The 17,740-nt window shown below is 44.7% G+C and overlaps 1 protein-coding gene across 2 annotated transcripts; it reads right to left on the bottom strand.

Annotated features, from left to right (window-relative positions):
* Positions 1-236: 236 nt before the first annotated feature.
* tdrd7a (tudor domain containing 7 a) lies at positions 237-17,123 on the bottom strand. 2 transcript variants are annotated; one of them, XM_045206020.1, is made up of 20 exons: positions 17,029-17,123; positions 16,046-16,254; positions 15,474-15,621; positions 14,976-15,225; positions 14,704-14,786; positions 14,181-14,407; positions 13,198-13,974; positions 12,855-12,991; positions 12,416-12,605; positions 11,712-11,823; positions 11,087-11,292; positions 10,567-10,701; positions 10,368-10,451; positions 10,023-10,157; positions 9,749-9,853; positions 5,580-6,014; positions 3,777-3,898; positions 3,347-3,507; positions 1,343-1,464; positions 237-1,078 (listed from the first exon to the last, which is right to left on the bottom strand). In XM_045206020.1, the coding sequence occupies exons 2-20, from the start codon at positions 16,244-16,246 to the stop codon at positions 980-982; spliced, it is 3,729 nt and encodes a 1,242-aa protein (XP_045061955.1). In that variant the 5' UTR covers positions 16,247-16,254; positions 17,029-17,123; the 3' UTR covers positions 237-979. The 2 variants fall into 2 exon arrangements, with proteins under 2 accessions (XP_045061955.1, XP_045061956.1); XM_045206021.1 differs by having other exon boundaries at positions 14,704-14,756.
* Positions 17,124-17,740: the final 617 nt, after the last annotated feature.

Below are 17,740 nucleotides of genomic sequence, written 5' to 3'. Positions count from 1 at the left end.
CATTACCAGTAGAGTAGACATTACCGGTAAATTAGAATAACAGCAAAAGCAATTGTGCGTTTTCATCGTAAAGAATGAAAACCTTTGTCTTTGAATACCATTTCGTATATTGTTTTAATTTGTTTTTAATTTTACAAAATGCATAACAACATTCTCCTTTCATATTCCACTCACGGTCTAAACAGCTTAGTAGTTATACATTGTAATATCATTCATTACTAATAACAACAAAGTAGTGCTTTTTAATGAACAATTTATTCAGTCTACATTCATCCATTTGAGCCATTTCCTTCAAAAGTAAAGTTAGTACTGTGAGATGTCACACACACAAAAAAAAAAAGTGTCAAAGTCAAATCAATTTCAAGCATTTCAAAAGTCAAGGTATTGAAAAACTAATTAAATACAGTTGACTTAAATACATTTAAACTTTTAAATAATTTAAGTAAAAGACAAATAAACAAATCACAAGTTAGAAGGACAAATGGCTTAAAACAGATCAACTGCAAAGACCAAAAGTGGTGCTGAATAATAACTAAAGTAAAGAACTTCCTATGCAAAGTATTTGATGGAAGTTTGAAACTGAACGATAAAGGACACTTTTTGTATATACACTTGAACGACATACCCTGCTAAGGAGATTGATGGGGTGGGTACTGTTTAATTCCTTTCTCTGTATATACACACACAACTGCAAATAGAGTCATCCCCCCATACGATAAGAAAAATCACAGTTCTATGCTTCAGACAGTGCTAAACTGATAGACCGCGGTTCTTCATAAATGCAGGCTCCCCAATGACCTGTGACACTCTGGCAGATCTTTGTGACCTGTGGAATAAGTGAAAGGAATACCAACAGTTGTATGCTGCAGTGCTGTGCATCATTTCAGCAAATGTGGTAGACTCTGGCAGAGTTCTACCTGTGTGGCATAAGAAAATGATACCACAACAGTATTACGCGGTCTGTCTGTCCAGTTCGGTTCTACGCGGCGGTACTCAACTCCTCTGGGAAGTCAGCCATGACGTTGTGGACCCAGATGTCTGTCTCCTCCTGAGCCGTGTCGACCAGGTACACCATCACCTAGGAGCACAACGGAAATAAGTCAGTGTCTGCATCCGAAATGGCACCCTATTCCCTATGTAGTTCACTACTTTTGACCAGGGCCCACGGGGCTCTGGTCGTCTGAAATGGGCCCTGGTCAAAAGTAGTGCACTATGTAAGGAATAGGGTACCATTTCAGACGCAACCAGGGACTTTATTGTTTTCTCCTTTTTTAAATGTTTGTAACTACCGGCTGTATATGTATTTTTGTAATTCTCAAATAAATTCAAATCAACCAATCACCTTCCTGTCCCAGGGAAGCTCCGCCTCCACCACACACTCCACCAGGGCCACCAGGGGCCTCTTCTCTACGTGGTTCCGGAACACAATGGACGCCGCCTCCGACCACACGCGCTGCTCCACACCTGGGGAGGGAAGTGGGAAGGGAGTGTAGAGTGGAGGGAAGGTAAGAGGGGTTATTCCATTTTATTAAACCTTTATTTATACAGGTTTGTCTGATTGTCTTTTTAAAAAATTATTTTGCAAGACTTGTTCAAGATAGCAGCAGAGGTAAGAGGTCAACCAGATAGAAATACACTGTTGATAAACTACAGTGGGGAAAAAAAGTATTTAGTCAGCCACCAATTGGGCAAGTTCTCCCACTTAAAAAGATGAGAGAGGCCTGTAATTTTCATCATAGGTACACGTCAACTATGACAGACAAAATGAGAAGAAAAAAAATCCAGAAAATCACATTGTAGGATTTTTAATGAATTTATTTGCAAATTATGGTGGAAAATAAGTATTTGGTCAATAACAAAAGTTTCTCAATACTTTGTTATATACCCTTTGTTGGCAATGACACAGGTCAAACGTTTTCTGTAAGTCTTCACAAGGTTTTCACACACTGTTGCTGGTATTTTGGCCCATTCCTCCATGCAGATCTCCTCTAGAGCAGTGATGTTTTGGGGCTGTCGCTGGGCAACACGGACTTTCAACTCCCTCCAAAGATTTTCTATGGGGTTGAGATCTGGAGACTGGCTAGGCCACTCCAGGACCTTGAAATGCTTCTTACGAAGCCACTCCTTCATTGCCCGGGCGGTGTGTTTGGGATCATTGTCATGCTGAAAGACCCAGCCACGTTTAATCTTCAATGCCCTTGCTGATGGAAGGAGGTTTTCACTCAAAATCTCACAATACATGGTCCCATTCATTCTTTCCTTTACACGGATCAGTCGTCCTGGTCCCTTTGCAGAAAAACAGCCCCAAAGCATGATATTTCCACCCACATGCTTCACAGTAGGTATGGTGTTCTTTGGATGCAACTCAGCATTCTTTGTCCTCCAAACACGACGAGTTGAGTTTTTACCAAAAAGTTCTATTTTGGTTTCATCTGACCATATGACATTCTCCCAATCCTCTTCTGGATCATCCAAATGCACTCTAGCAAACTTCAGACGGGCCTGGACATGTACTGGCTTAAGCAGGGGGACACGTCTGGCACTGCAGGATTTGAGTCCCTGGCGGCGTAGTGTGTTACTGATGGTAGGCTTTGTTACTTTGGTCCCAGCTCTCTGCAGGTCATTCACTAGGTCCCCCCCGTGTGGTTCTGGGATTTTTGCTCACCGTTCTTGTGATCATTTTGACCCCACGGGGTGAGATCTTGCGTGGAGCCCCAGATCGAGGGAGATTATCAGTGGTCTTGTATGTCTTCCATTTCCTAATAATTGCTCCCACAGTTGATTTCTTCAAACCAAGCTGCTTACCTATTGCAGATTCAGTCTTCCCAGCCTGGTGCAGGTCTACAATTTTGTTTCTGGTGTCCTTTGACAGCTCTTTGGTCTTGGCCATAGTGGAGTTTGGAGTGTAACTGTTTGAGGTTGTGGACAGGTGTCTTTTATACTGATAACAAGTTCAAACAGGTGCCATTAATACAGGTAACGAGTGGAGGACAGAGGAGCCTCTTAAAGAAGAAGTTACAGGTCTGTGAGAGCCAGAAATCTTGCTTGTTTGTAGGTGACTAAACACTTATTTTCCACCATAATTTGCAAATAAATTCATAAAAAATCCTACAATGTGATTTTCTGGATTATTTTTTCTCAATTTGTCTGTCATAGTTGACGTGTACCTATGATGAAAATTACAGGCCTCATCTTTTTAAGTGGGAGAACTTGCACAATTGGTGGCTGACTAAATACTTTTTTCCCCCACTGTACAAATCACCAGTTAGACTATTCAAACAGAGAATTGCATTTACTCTATACACATTCATTATATGCACAGTATTACACATTGTCCAGTACTCACCAGCCAGTTGTGCGGTGATTCCCTGGAAGGGCAGCTGTCTGAACGACTCGATGAGGGGCTGGAGCAAGGTGCTGCTAACCAGCTCGTGTTTACCATAGTCCAGCTCGTACACAGACACCAGGCCGTTGGACAGAACCCCATTCACCAGGACACGGTGCCAACTGTGGGCACAGAGAGAGGTCAGAGGTCATACACAGACACCAGGCGGTTGGAGAGAACACCCTTGACCAACACAGTCAACTATGACGGGAAAGGGTGAATGAACACATTTATTTGACACATTGCCTCAGCCATGTGAAAACAACACAAAACCCATAAATCATCTAGGACTAAAAACACAATGAAGTCAACAGACAAGTGTGTGACTGGCTTTTTCATTTGTATAAAATCAAAACTGTAGAGGCCTCCAAACCCTAAACTGTCCACTCACTTATTGTCCACCTTGGCGGCGTAGACCTCTCCTTTCTGTACATCTCTGGGCCCCGGCCTCTCCTCCATCTGGTTGTAGTAAAGGATCATCTCTCCCATCAGCACCACCAGCTTGTACAGGTCCTGAGTTTGAATTGACACATTTCAAATATACTGAACAAAAATTGAAAATGCAACATGCAACAATATCATTGATTTTACTGCGTTACAGTTCATATTAGGAAATCAGTCAATTGAAATAAATTCATTAGGCCCTAATCAATGGATTTCACATGACTGGGAATACAGATATGCATCGGTTGGTCACAGATACCTTTAAAAAAATGGGCCTCGTCACGGTATTTTTGTGCATTCAAATTGCCATCGATAAAATACAATTGTGTTTGTTGTCTGTGGCTTATGCCTGCCCATACCATAACCCCACCATGGGGCACTTTGTTCTCAACATTAACATCAGCAAACCACTCGCCCACACGACGCCACACGTGGTCTGCAGTTGTGAGGCCGGTTGGACGTACTGCCAAATTCTCTAAAACGATGTTGGAGGCAGCTTATGGTAGAGAAATGAACATGACATTCTCTGGCAAAAGCTCTGGTGGACATTCCTGCAGTCAGCATGCCAATTGCACACTCCCTCAAAACTTGACACATCGTGTTGTGACAAAACTGCACATTTTAGAGTGGCCTTTTATTGTCCCCAGCACAAGGTGCACCTGTGTAATGATCATGCCGTTTAATCAGCTTCTTGATATGCCTCACCTGTGAGGTGGATTATCTTGGCAAAGAAAAAATGCTCACTAACAGGTATGTAAACAACATTTGAGAGAAATAAGCTTTTTGTGCGTATGGAACATTTCTGTGATCTTATTTCAGCTCATGATACATGGGACCAACACTTTACATATTGCGTTTATATTTTTGTTCAGTCTACATAGAGTTGCCTCAGCCATGCAAGTTTCTTTCTGGATCAAAAAAGGGTTTAGGTGGTGGGCGTGACAGGGGGGGCGTGGTCGGCCCGGCTGACATTTTCTAACATTTGTCCATGGAGTTGAGACATTTTTGCAGTTTTAAAGCAAATTTCCTGCAATTCTATACATTTTACCATGCAGCTGAGAGAAATGTTGTACTGCAAATTTCATGCGATTATACATATTCTGCCATGGAGCTGAGAGAACATTTATAATAATATAATATGCCATTTAGCAGACGCTTTTATCCAAAGCGACTTACAGTCAAGCTAATTACCTGCAATTCTATGCATTTTGCCATGGCTAATCTGGTGTTCTTTTGCACAAACATAATAATAAAATATATACTGCTATATTCATTGTTTTTGGATCTTTCAATTCTCCCTGACTGTCTAGTTTTTATTTAGGTGATTGTCAGTCCTCAAAGATGATGTAGCTCCATTATCTTTTCTACATACTTTATATCTGGTTTTAGTCCTTTAAGTTCAAACTGAAAGCATTATTTTTTTACAGTTTGGACTTCGGCGACCTGAAAAAACGCTTAGGCGGCCCGCCCAAGGATTTCATTGGCAGAAAAATCCCTGTCACGGGAGTTCAACAATACGGACTAAAATATACAAATACACATGATCAACAAGACTAAACAAGATCAGCAAATAGCAGCAAGCCCTCAAATGTTTAAGACTAATCTACTCCATTAACCATTTCTCTGCAGAGTCACAAATGGCACCCTTTTCCTTACATAGTGTGCTACTTTTGTGCAAATGTGGTGCACCATGTAGGGAATAGGGTGCCATTTGGGATGCATCCCTTGACAGCTCTCTTGAACTGGTTACCTGCCATGGCTGCAGCACAAAGTGTCCCGGGTGACAGGCCACAGACACGTAGATGTCAATGTTCTGGCCCGCCTGGGGAAGCTCCATGAGAGGGGGCAGCGCCAGCTGCTTCTCTCCCCAAGCGGAGGTGACCAAAGTGGGGGTGAGCGCGTTTGACGTGTCCCCGGCACCATCCAGAGGACTGGGGGTCTTGGTGGAGTCAGGGATAGGGCTGCAGGCTGGGCTGTCGAGGGTTAGCTGATCCACCATGTTGGCGACCATGGTGTCGAGGAAACTGGGGGTAGGGAGGCCGTCCTTCTGGGGTCCGGGGGCGGTGGGGTGCTTCCATAGGTCAGAGGTCGCCATCTGGTGGTTAACACTGTTGGTGACATCCTGGGAGCCCTTAGAGGTAAACAGGTAGATGTGCACCAGCTTGGCCTCGTCCAGCTTCGAGATCTATAGAAAAGGAGAGGGTTAAAAATGCTTGGAGATCGACATGACATAGGAGAATCAATAACATTTCATTATAAAATACAGCTTGGAGATCTACAGTGCATAGAGGAGAGGGTTAGAAAGTTTGAAGATCTAACCGTACAGATGGAAACTCAATCGAAAACATGTTTACAAAGTGCTTTTACATAGAGGGGAAGAGAGGGTGAAAATCAGTCCAATTAGAGCCTTTCATGTAGTCTTACATTTAAAAATAATAATAATGCTTCACAAGTTCGACATCCAGTGTGCCTACTTTCAGTTGGTGGCTTTTGAAAGCTGATGAAAGCTATGCTAATGAGGACAACTGTGGCCCAATTCCTTCATTGCGCCAGCTGTGGATCACACCTGCTTCTAATGTCTAATCAACTCTCGTCCGTCTACGCCTCACTTTTTCAAGCATTATATTGCTGCTCTTGAAGCAAGCAAATTCAATAGTTCTTTGTCTAATTGAAAGTGTGCCGACTGCAATTTCTTCCCAAATTACATGCTGAACCAGCTGTTCAGCTAGCTGTTACCACACACCTGTAGTACAAAAACGGTTGATACAGTGCATTCGGAAAGTATTCAGATCCCTTGACTTTTTCCACATTTTGTTACATTACAGCCTTATTCTAAAAGTTTAAATTGTTTGTTTACCTCAATCTACACACAATACCCCATAATGACAAATCAAAAACAGGTTTTTGCAAATGTATTAAAAATGAAAAACTGCAATATTACATTTACATAAGAATTCAGACCCTTTACTCAGTACTTTGTTGAAGCACCTTTGGCAGCGATTACAGCCTCGAGACTTCTTGGGTATGACGCTACAAGCTTGGGACACCTGTATTTGGAGAGTTTCTCCCATTCTTCTCTGCAGATCCACTCAAGCTGTGTCAAGTTGGATGGGGAGCATCGCTGCACAGCTATTTTCAGTCCGGGCTCTGGCTGGGCCACTCAAGGACATTCAGAGACTTGTCCCAAAGCCACTCCTGCGTGGTCTTGACTGTGTGCTTTGGGTAGTTGCCCTGTTGGAAGGTGAACCTTTCCCCAGTCTGAGGTCCTGAGCGCTCTGGAGCAGGTTTTCATCTTTCCCTAGGTCCTGACTAGTCTCCCAGTGGTGCCAGGTTTCCTCCAGACATGACGCTTGGCATTCAGGCCAAAGAGTTCAATCTTGGTTTCGTCAGACCAGAGAATCTTGTTTCTCTTGGTTGGAGAGTCTTTTGGCAAACTCCAAGTGGGCTGTCATGTGCCTTTTACTGAGGAGTGGCTTCCGTCTGGCCACTCTACCATAAAAGCCTGATTGGTGGAGTGCTGCAGAGATGGTTGTCCTTCTGGAAGGTTCTCCCATCTCCACAGATGAACGCTGGAGCTCTGTCAGAGTGACCATCGGGTTATTGGTCACCTCCCTGACCAAGGCCCTTCTCCACCGATTGCTCCGTTTGGCCGGGCGGCCAGATCTAGGAAGAGTCTTGGTGGTTCCAAACTTTTTCCACTTAAGAATGATGGAGGCCACTATGTTCTTGGGGACCTTCAATGCTGCAGAATTGTTTTGGTACCCTTCCCCAGATGTCTGCATCGACACAATCCTGTCTCGGAGCTCTACAGACAATTATTTTGACTTCATGGTTTGATTTTTGCTCTGACATGCATTGTCAACTGTGGGATCTTATACAGGTAAAAGTCAGTAAATTAGAATATTTTGAAAAACTTGATTTATTTCAGTAATTGCATTCAAAAGGTGTAACTTGTACATTATATTTATTCATTGCACACAGACTGATGCATTCAAATGTTTATTTCATTTAATTTTGATGATTTGAAGTGGCAACAAATGAAAATCCAAAATTCCGTGTGTCACAAAATTAGAATATTGTGTAAGGGTTACATTTTGAAGACACCTGGTGCCACAAACTAATCAGCTGATTAACTCAAAACACCTGCAAAGGGCTTTAAATGGTCTCTCAGTCCAGTTCTGAAGCCTACACAAACATGGGGAAGACTTCAGATTTGACAGCTGTCCAAAAGGCGACCATCGACACATTGCACAAGGAGGGAAAGACACAAAAGGTTATTGCAGAAGAGGCTGGCTGTTCTCAGAGCTCTGTGTCCAAACACATTAATAGAGAGGCAAAGGGAAGGAAAAACTGTGGTCAGAAAAAGTGTACAAGCGATAGGGATCACCGCGCCCTAGTCAAGATTGTGAAAAAAAAACCATTCAAAAATGTGGGGGAGATTCACAAGGAGTGGACAGCTGCTGGAGTCAGGGCTTCAAGATCCACCACCAAGAGACGCTTGAAAGACATGGGTTTCAACTGCCGCATACCTCGTGTCAAGCCACTGTTGACCAAGAAACAGCGCGAAAAGCGTCTCACCTGGGCTAAGGAAAAAAAGAGCTGGACTGCTGCTGAGTGGTCTAAAGTCATGTTTTCTGACGAAAGCAAATTTTGCATTTCCTTTGGAAATCGAGGTCCCAGAGTCTGGAGGAAGACAGGAGAGGCACAGGATCCACGTTGCCTGAAGTCTAGTGTAAAGTTTCCACCATCAGTGATGGTTTGGGGTGCCATGTCATCTGCTGGTGTCGGTCCACTCTGTTTCCTGAGATCCAGGGTCAACGCAGCCGTCTACCAGCAAGTTTTAGAGCACTTCATGCTTCCTGCTGCTGACCTGCTCTATGGAGATGGAGATTTCAGGTTCCAACAGGACTTGGCGCCTGCACACAGCGCAAAATCTACCCGTGCCTGGTTTACGGACCATGGTATTTCTGTTCTAAATTGGCCAGCCAACTCCCCTGACCTTAGCCCCATAGAAAATCTGTGGGGTATTGTGAAAAGGAAGATGCAGAATGCCAGACCCAACAACGCAGAAGAGTTGAAGGCCACCAGCAGAGCAACCTGGGCTCTCATAACACCTGAGCAGTGCCAGAAACTCATCGACTCCATGCCACGCCGCATTAATGCAGTAATTGAGGCAAAAGGAGCTCCAACCAAGTATTGAGTATTGTACATGCTCATATTTTTCATTTTCATACTTTTCAGTTGGCCAACATTTCTAAAAAATCCCTTTTTTGTATTAGCCTTAAGTAATATTCTAATTTTGTGACACACGGAATTTTGGATTTTCATTTGTTGCCACTTCAAATCATCAAAATTAAATGAAATAAACATTTGAATGCATCAGTCTGTGTGCAATGAATAAATATAATGTACAAGTTACACCTTTTGAATGCAATTACTGAAATAAATCAAGTTTTTCAAAATATTCTAATTTACTGACTTTTACCTGTATAGACAGGTGTGTGCCTTTCCAAATCATGTCTAATCAATTGAATTTACCACAGGTGGACTCCAATCAAGTTGTAGAAACATTTCAATGAGGATCAATGGAAACAGGATGCACCTGAGCTCAATTTCAAGTCTCATAGCAAAGGGTCTGAAAACATATGTAATAAATAAGGTTTATTTTTTATTTTTAATAAATTTGCACACATTTTTTAAACCTGTTTTTGCTTTGTTATTATGGGGTATTGTGTGTAGATTGCTGAGGACTTTTAAAAAAATGTAATCAATTTTAGAATAAGACTGTAACGTATCAAAATGTGGAAAAAGTCAAGGGGTCTGAATACTTTCCGAATGCACTGTATATACTTTAATTGGGGCATTTCTTCTGTACAGGAAAACGACTAAATGAGATCTGTGTGTGTGTGACTGACGTACCTTCATGCTACAGTCCATAGAGTTGAGTACAGCATCTCTAAGCCAGAGAACTGCCTCAGGAGTCCAGACCCCCACCTCCAGGTCTGCCAGACAACACTTGATCGCCTAGGAAGAGAGTAGTATACTTTAATATCCCATAGGGACATTTGCTTGCGACAAAGTACAGGCACGCATGGCGTACAGATAACCTATCGCAACACAAACTGTACATCAGACGACAGGAGAGAAAACAAGGGATCAATCATCGATAAAGCCAGGAGTTTTTCCGTCCGACCTGTGTTGGGATGACCATGAGCTCGTGTAGGAACGGCGGAGGGATCTCTCTCAGCTCTATGACCTCTACAGAGGCCGGGACTCCCAGGTCCACAAACTTGATATCTAGCACTCTGCTACCGTGGAGGTTGGTGATCTGACAGGGGTGCACAGACATTCTGTTTGGTAAAAGCAAGCACAGTGCAGAATAACAGAGCACAGTATTGGTTTGAAACGCATAACATTTCTCTATTCATTTATTTTGGGGTGAACAGATGTATTGTCAAAGAACACCCCATTGGGAAATGTGTTCCTTCCATGTTCCCAAGTGTTCCCCATGTAGTTTATTCTCCAGACAGTCTCTTACCTCTACTCTGGACCACCTTCCTTTGTACCGGGCCAGGCAGCACTTCCCACAGAACGGAGTGGACACCAGAGACTCTGACGTCACCTGGCAAAGAGACGATCAATAACATATTGTAAATCCCATAACAATAGTATTAGGCTATATGTGGAACAGCAATTTGTCCGAAAAATGTATAGTGTGACCAACTGTCTTCATGTACCTGGGTTATGAAGAAGGCCTCGATCTTCTCCAGGATCTCATTGAGCTTGACCCGACCTCGGGAGGGCAGCTGGCAGAAGATGGTGCCGTCTGAACAAACATTGGTCACAGACACATTCATATAGGTACTGTTGACCTGGAGGAGAAACCACAGACATATTAAAACTCAATACTTCGGACATATGGGACAACATATTAATGAACACCTAATTGAGAATAAACCCTAATTCCAGTAAGAAACAGAGAGAGATCGAGGTAGATAAACACGGCAAGAGAAAACAGGATGGGAATGCATGCATTTCATTTCTGATGGATGAAGCACAGAACACAATATTGCATGTGCTACCTACTGCCGTTGTGCCATAGAGCAAGGCAATTGACCTTGAAATGTGCTCCACTCCGAAGCTGACCCTGTGCTGCTCCCAGCATGTCGTCTCTGTGCGTGTGGCGTGTCCTTTCCATGCAACTTGATCAAATGTGCATTGAAAAGAAAATGTCTACTCTATAAAATCTATAACAACCTGTAAAGGGTTCTCCATGGCCTTGTCCTGCAGGGCCTTGAGGCAGACAGCGTTGATGTTGACATCATCATCGTGCGACGTGTCGTAGAGCACCACCTGGGGCGGCTCCGCGTCGTGCTGCAGCAGCTCCACCAGGAGGATCTTCCCTACGGCCAGGGACTCCAGCGTCTGCAGCACAGAGAGCTCCGAGCTGAACTGCTCCAGACCTACAGACAGAGAGGAGGCGAAGAGACAGAAAGAGGGACAGAAGAGAGAGAGAGAGATGGTGACAGAAGCGTGTGAGGGACAGAAGAGAGAGAGAGATGGAGAAAGAGAGATGGTGACAGAAGCGTGTGAGGGAGAGAGAGAGAGAAGAGAAAGAGCGAGTGAGTAAGATGGGAGAGAAAGAGAGAGCGATTCAAATCAACCTCTTGCCCCATATTATATCCCCTAGCTCCTTAGATCTGAAAGGATCCCTAAAGGATAAAGACAGCCGATTAAACACACAAGACTGTAGCGACATGTCACGTGTAAATAAACGTTACAAATCCCAACTCGTCTTTCCAACGAATCCTTTTCATGGACACACTGTAGTTGCAAAGCTCAGAAGAGATGGGGGGGGGGGTGGGAGTTGAACTTGGGTTACCGGCTAGTTTACAAGTAGCCGCCTGGAAGGGCAGCTTGAGGAAGTCTTTCTGCAGCTCCAGTAGCTTGGTTCTACTGATGACCTCAGAGAAGCCATGGTCCACGTAGTACACCTGTAGAGCATCAACACAGTCTGGTTAGAAACAGGGCCTTGAACTTTGTGTCAACTGAAAACCTACAAGGTAAGTCCTCTAGTGGTACACTGTTAACCAAGTTACTGGGCTAGTGGTCCACGTAAAAACACCTGAGAGGCATCAAGACAAGTCTGGTTAGAAACAGGGCCATGTAGGTGATGTGGGCTTGACACCTGCTACTAAGTCTAGCATAGGAAGGGCAAATAAAGCATCCTTATTATTTCCTGCATCCCATGATTATTAGTTTTCACACTACACTGTAAAATCTAACTAAAAGGTTTGCAGGGAAAAAAGTATCCTCATAGGGCCATTCTAAACTATTACCACACAGCTTCCTTTTTATTGAGCTTCCTAAACACTTTCCTCTTTACTGCATTTATTTATGCATTTTAACAGGCCAATGTTTGTTCAACTTTCCACCACCTAATCGTGTTTTGGCTCACAGTTCCCTGCAGCACTTCAAAAACCTATAGGGGAGGTTTCCCGGACACCGATTAAGCCTAGTCCTCGACTAAACATCACTTTCAATGGAGGTTCTCCATTGAGCTTGCCTCTCCAAGTCCTTTCTTACCTTGACTTTGTCGGTCATGACCTCACAGACCTGGGCCCTGACGACCTCCTCGCCCCCCTCCACTTTGACGGCCGCCAGTTTGCCAGCCGAGGGGAAGGGGAGGAGCCTCTGAACACTGAGCTGGCTGTAGACCGTCTTCATGGATTCCTCCATTGCCTCCAGGGCCTGAGAGTAGCCCTTGCCTATGTACCTGAGTAAGAAGAGTACAATTCCAAACATTTTACGAAAGTTCTCAGGTTTTTCTGAAATCCAAGTTGGAGGATTTCCGGAAGCAGCAGTTAATATTGCAGGGGAGGGAATCTTCTAAACAGGAAATTAGAGGCTTTAGGCAGCAAAATGCCCTGAAAAGTTCATGAAATGCCCTCGAAATTGCAATGTCGAAGGTAAACATTTTTTTTTCCCTTAAAGAAATAATCAGAGGACCAAAGAAATAAGCTACCTGAGGATGACCTGGTTGGTGCTGCTTGCCTCCACCACCAGCACTGAGGGGAACTCCTCCTTGGGGAGCAGCAGAGGAGGAACCATGGTGGTGCTGTTGAGCTTATAACCCGACGGAGAGGACGGGGTGCTGCTCACCTGCATGTCCAAACAACACACACCTTACTACAGTTGTGCCAATGTGTTTTCTACCAGTTTCTTCTATTGGAGTGGGCTCAGGTTTGGGAGGGAATCGATTCCCGACTCCGGGAATTGAGGAATCAGAAATGACTCCGATATATGATATCCTGAATAAACGATGAATAAATGAAATAATATTTCTGGCGGGGAACAGGTAGCCCTACCTTGGCCTTGTACTCGGCGGCGGGGCCGTAGAGAATGGCCTTCTTCTTGTTGTCAGGCATGGGGTACTCCACGGTGCAGATGTCCAGTAAGAGAGACAGGTTGGCCAGGATGTCCTCTGGGAAGGGGACCTTGAAGGTCTCCTGGTAGAGCTTGGGGAGGGCGTGGGCCCACAGGCCGTGGCTGTACTTAGACAGCAGCTCCTTCAGTCTGAGGCGCGCCTCCGCAGGGATGCTCACCGCTGTAGGGGAAAGGGGGATCGGGGTGGTGGTGGTAGGGGAGGTCATCCATGTGGGGGAGGTGGGGGTGAGGGAGGGAGGAGTAGGGGAGGTGGGGGGAGTTGTGGGCTTCCATGAGGGCGAGGTGGAAGTAGTAGAGGGTTTCCACAAAGCACAGGTGGCTGTAGGGAGTAGAGGGGAAGAAGAGGGCTTCCACAAGGTAGAGGGGGCAGTTGGAGAGGTGGGGGTATGGGTCGGGGAGTGCTTCCACGAAGGGGCAGGGGGAGTGGGCGAGGTCCGACTCTGGTTCAGGGAGGGGCTCCTCAGTGAGAAGAATAGAGGGGCCAGTTTCACTGGGTTGGCGGTGGCTGGTTTGACTGGAGCGGTAGTGATGGATTTGACCGAACTGACAGTGATGGGTTTGGCTGGGAGGGTTGTGGCTGCTTTTCCTGTATAAGGAGCAGTTGGGGGTTTGAGCGGTGCGACAGCAGGGCTGGGGGGTTTGGCCTGAGGGGGGTAGACCAGCCGGTCTGCTCGATTGGTACTAACAGGCTTCTCAACCTGAAACACAAAGTGCCACTCGATGCATCAAAGTGAATATTTAAAGTGCATAAAACGTCTCAAAACACCACAGTAAAACAGCGTGACTATCTACTGTTCTGTGGGTGAAAAATAAAGTGGTAGCTATTCTATCATCTCAAAACATTTCCTTTTTGTTGCTGATAGAAGGGAAACAAAGATAATCTGATTTTCCACTAGATACTTACTGAGCAGATATGTGTCCAGTTCTCCAGGTCCATGACTGCTTGGCCAGGTAGGTCCTGGTTGTGCATCTCCCGGTACACAGAGGGCAGCTTGGACAGCCACAGACCACTGCAGTACTTCTTCAGCACCTCAGAGATCCGACTCTGGACCACCTGGGGGTTGTAGCCTCCCGGCTGAAGGGCTTTGGGCTTCGGGGGAGCGGGGACGTTACTGATGGTAACGGAGAGAGCTGGGAAATAGTAGGATGAACGGATGACACGTTATTAATACATAGTATACCAGCCACAGTCATGTTCAGTAGGGTGAAAACGTTTTGGACAGTAACACTACCACCCACCGCTAAAGTGTTCAGAGGACATACATGCACTGTAACCAGGTGGCCTCTAGGGGGTGACACAGCATACACTTCCTAGGTGAAATACTCTTGGTCTTCGGGATTTCAGACAAGATCTCCACTATGAATCTGCTGCCATGGAATTAGCCAAATCTCCAACTGGAGAAAGGTGGGTCCCACTTGAGACTTACCAGGAGCTCTCTGGGTGGTATTCGAAATGTGATGGCTGACTTCCTTCACCAGTCTAGAAGAAAAGGTACATGTATTGTCTGGCCTGAAGAAAGACAGAGGTGTAGTAACATCTGTTGGTACTATTTGAATGCAGAGAAGACATTTTGCAACGACATTACATCAAATGACATTGAACGCAGTATAACATCTCAAATCACCTATGCCTTACACAATGGGGTGTGTTTGTACCCTCCACACCTCTCATACTAAAGCATGTGTTCCTTCCACTCACCTCTCACACTGTACGGGCACCTTCGTCACCTGAGTGATGGGCTCCCTGTTCTGACTCTGCGGTGCCGGGGCAGGGGGGTTGACCCTCTCGTCATGCTGGTTGTACATCTTCCTGATGTCTCCCCCAGCGCTGAAGCCTCCATAGGAGTTGTAGCTCCGCGGCCGTGGGGCTCCCATGGAGGTGTAAGGCTGGCTCCAGCCAGAGCGCACTGGGGCACGGTCGGGCTGACGCAGGGACGTCCGAGGCTTCTCTGGAGGAAGACATGGAGAGATGGAAGCGGTAGATGTCAGTGATGATAGCATCCTGCATCACTTTTTCACTCACTGATTTTATTCATATGTGCAAAGAATCAGGGGAGAGATAAATATAATTTTGGTCTGAAAGGCCCTTATTCTTAGATTTTTGTTGAAATTCTAGTTCTCAAAGGAATACTGAACTGGGCCATCGAGGAAAGACACATTCAGAAAAGAGCCACTGTCAAGGACAGACGAGACCTACCATAGAACACAAAGTTGGAAGCCAATTTCGACCTCATCCGACAGTTCAGCATCTGGGAGCAGCCAGGTGCCCTCTTGCTGGACTTCTGACGGGCGACCAGCTGAGCGATGTGGGCCGTTTCTTGACAGACTGCAGCGAAGCACATTATCTACAGGAGAAATATAGAGAGTACCAGCTCATACAAAGTGGCACACACAGGCTTAAAGTCTAAATCGGACTAGCTCAACTCTCCTCAAACTCCAAATCTGTCCTTCCTCCTGAAATGTGCACGTCTTCACTTCCCTTCATGGATTTAAAAGGAACAGGCTGGTAGAAAGGAACGGGCAGGTATAAGGAATATGGTGCTTGCTATATGGAAAATGCTTACTCTAATCTGGTACTTCTCAAATGTGTGGGGAGGAGTGTGTATGAGTGCACACTTCAGGAGAAAGGACAGATCACATGACATTTTAGTCCTTTAGCAGACGCTCTTATACAAAGCGATTTACAGGAGTAACTAGGGTTAAGTGCCTTTTCCCTTGCTCAAGGGCACAGGCAGACCAGCTGCCCGTTTATTGGGACATGGGCCTTACCTCCCCCATGCGATTCTCCAACCTGACCACGGAAGGGATACTGCGGAGGAAGCACTCCAGTGAAGGGTAGCCCATCTTTCTGTCAGGGATGAACTCCCCCGTCAGCGACCTGTATTCCCCCTGCAGCCGCGTAATGGACACCCCGTTCTTATTGGCCTGGAGGACAGCCCGGAGCATCTTCTTCATCAGATCGTCAGACATCCTGACACCTGGTCAAGAACACAATGAAGAAGCTGTCAGTGTGAACACAAAATTAGTACCGTTAGCTGCTTTGTATTAAAGCGCCATTTTGTTCCTTAAATACAAATAAACAAATGGAGCCAACTTAAATTCTAAGTCAGTAATGTTCTAGTCACCAATCACACAATTATACACACTTACCAAGGCCTCAACTACTGAGAAATATGCTAGCTAAATAGCTGTAGATATGTAACGTTAACTAGCTAGATAATAACAACCAGCTCAATAACTAGCTAGCTATACGGTTGCCCATTTAGGCTACAGCTTCCCAGTGTTTGTTGTTAGCCAACTAAACTAAAGTGGTGATTGCAGCAGAGATGTTTAGAAAGGTTGTAAAAGTTTGTTTTGATTGAAGGGTTGAACTGGATAACTAACGTTAGTGTGTGTGTGGCACTTGTCATGGGAGGACGCCGATCTTTGGGCGGTCAAACATGTTTAAAGTAACTTTTCCTATAAACATCCATTGTCCTGAGCTACTGTATCCAATGTCAGTCCTTGCACTATATTACTGTCTACGAATAAGCTATAGCCTTAAAAATCATTAGCCAACGTTGTTGGCTAAAATATGCTAGCTAGCCAACGTCTGCTAACGTTAACTAGCGCCTAGCGGGCAAGTTCACTGGAAGTTCTTGTAACGAAAGTATCCAAGCTTCAAACTAACGTTAGCTACATGGCTATTGTTAAAAGTCCAAAGACGTATAATACTTTGTATTTCATATTGGTTGGTTAGCAATACAGATTACCTGGGACTGTTATTAGCTTCAATCAATTAACAAACTTTGCTGGGTCACTGGCTCCTCAGAATTGTTTTCAAATGAAAGTTCGCGTGCGGCGCGCCCACGTGCCCTCAAGTTCAGGGTGTCAAATGTAATAATGATCAGCATTCATGGCAGCTTTTAGTAAATATATTATTTATTTTATTGTACGACATTTACATAAATGTAATCATTCATTTTCAAGTCAAAGATACTCAATTACAATCATTGATGCAACCAGAATATCAACATATTGAAATACACTTGACTGTGGCCTATATACAATATGTGTGGCTTGGGGGGAGGGGAAGGGGGAAATGCAGAAAAATAAATGTTAGGTGCTGAAGACTTATATATCAGTCTGCTAATACAGGAGTAGTAAAGGCCCAGTGCACTACTTTTGTGAAAACTGAAATGGTCTACTCATTCCTTTTCATCGACATTCTTATCCAGAGCAACTTATGGTAGTGAGGGCATACATTTTCATACAGGTCCCCCATGGGAATCAAACCCACAACCCTAGCATTGCCAGCACCATACTCTACCAACTGAGACACATCACATCACAAACCACTTGATGTCTCAATGGTACATACCTAGATGACCAGCCTATGTACAATACAGTAATGTACATTTACCTTAAGTGGTTTGTAAGGATGGTAAATGAATATTGCACAAAAAGTGGTTGTTTTCCATGTTA

Source organism: Coregonus clupeaformis, chromosome 21, assembly GCF_020615455.1.
Source record: "Coregonus clupeaformis isolate EN_2021a chromosome 21, ASM2061545v1, whole genome shotgun sequence".
Classification (NCBI taxonomy): Eukaryota; Metazoa; Chordata; class Actinopteri; order Salmoniformes; family Salmonidae; genus Coregonus; species Coregonus clupeaformis.
The sequence above is the reverse complement of the archived record's forward strand: the minus strand, read 5'-3'. Positions and strand labels throughout refer to the sequence as shown.

Bases quoted from the DNA above. Each gene is read 5' to 3' on its own strand.
- tdrd7a (XM_045206020.1), bottom strand. From the start codon at position 16,246: ATGTCTGACGATCTGATGAAGAAGATGCTCCGGGCTGTCCTCCAGGCC. The intron at 15,226-15,473 runs GTAGGTCTCGTC...GTCTTCCTCCAG, and splicing joins TTCCAACTTTGTGTTCTATG to AGAAGCCTCGGACGTCCCTG. The intron at 12,606-12,854 runs GTAGCTTATTTC...CTTCTTACTCAG, and splicing joins ACCAACCAGGTCATCCTCAG to GTACATAGGCAAGGGCTACT.